Consider the following 1,313-nt stretch of genomic DNA (forward strand, 5'->3'; position numbering starts at 1 on the left):
GAAAATTAGAATTGACCCTCCTCTCATGTTCCAATGCTTTACGTAGGCCATATCCATTTTTCTGCAACAACATTTCTTATTTTTTTTTATATTTTTTTAAAATTAAAATATTAATTTTAAAACATACTAAAATGGGAAAAAAGAAATTATTTTTATATAATTATTCGTACTCAATATCATTCACTAAAATTTGTAATTTCAACAAATTATATACCATGAGTACAAGTTAAAATTACATCAGTGAACCTTAATAAAGAATTGCAAAAGTAAACAAGATATTAATTAAATTGTGCTTATCGTATTTAATCAAAATATGTATCTATATATTCCCATGCTTCAGAAACACTTACCTTACCAAACAAGTAGAAAATGGAGAAAACAAAAACACCACTCTTGTTGATAATTTCGTGCCTACTAACCGCCGCGGCCGACTCCGAAGCCGTATGGTTCGAGAACATCTGCCAGGGAAAGGAGAACCTTGTGAAGCTAACCGTGTACATCCAAGACATCCAAGGCGGGCCTAGCCCCACCGTCTACACGGTGGCCATATCTCCCATCTCCGCTAGCTCCCCGGGCGGCTTCGGCGTGATCAACGTGGTCGACCACCTGGTCACGGCGGGGCCGGACATCAATTCGGAGGCGGTCGGGCGGGCCCAGGGTCTGGCGATCTTGGCGGATCTGCACACGGTGGCGGCCTCCGAGAACATCAACTTCGTTTTCACGGCGGGGGAGTTCAACGGCAGCACGATCACCACGATTGGCCGGAATCAAGTGGCGAATTCGGAGAGGGAGCTGACGGTGGCCGGAGGAACCGGCGCATTCCGTTTTGCGCGGGGGTATGCCATCACGAGGACCTACTTGGAAGATACCGTCGCGGATTATCTTGTGTTGCAGTACACATTTTACGTGACACGCTACGCCGGCGCATCACGCGGCACCGTCTAATATTCCGTTGTTGTATTTGAGATTAGTTTTTGTAATAAGCTGACTAATTGCGACTTTTATGGTTCTACGTTTTATGAAATAATTACGCCTATATTGGGTATAGTAGTGATGTTATTGTATTGTAACTGATTGGAATGAGTGAATGGATTCGGTTTTTTCAGTTGTCATTATGAATTATTTATCTAGGATTAAATTATATATGAGATTATTTTAGCTGAATAGTGTGACTATGATGACTTATTATCATAAGACTGTCCATATAGGATAAAGTTGTGATACTATCTTTTGAACCAAATATGATATATATTTAATCATGAGGTTAATCTTGTTAACCGATAACTTAATTAATGTTGTCTATCTATCCTGAA

General features: G+C 40.4%; 1 protein-coding gene across 1 annotated transcript; it reads left to right on the forward strand.

The window, feature by feature from the left end:
- The first annotated feature begins 340 nt into the window (after positions 1–340).
- LOC125190720 (dirigent protein 2-like) lies at positions 341–1,112 on the forward strand. Its single transcript, XM_048088093.1, has one exon. The coding sequence runs from the start codon at positions 370–372 to the stop codon at positions 943–945; it is 576 nt and encodes a 191-aa protein (XP_047944050.1). The 5' UTR covers positions 341–369; the 3' UTR covers positions 946–1,112.
- Positions 1,113–1,313: the final 201 nt, after the last annotated feature.

This window comes from Salvia hispanica, chromosome 5 (genome assembly GCF_023119035.1).
Source record: "Salvia hispanica cultivar TCC Black 2014 chromosome 5, UniMelb_Shisp_WGS_1.0, whole genome shotgun sequence".
Classification (NCBI taxonomy): domain Eukaryota; kingdom Viridiplantae; phylum Streptophyta; class Magnoliopsida; order Lamiales; family Lamiaceae; genus Salvia; species Salvia hispanica.

Bases quoted from the DNA above. Each gene is read 5' to 3' on its own strand.
- LOC125190720 (XM_048088093.1), top strand. From the start codon at position 370: ATGGAGAAAACAAAAACACCACTCTTGTTGATAATTTCGTGCCTACTA.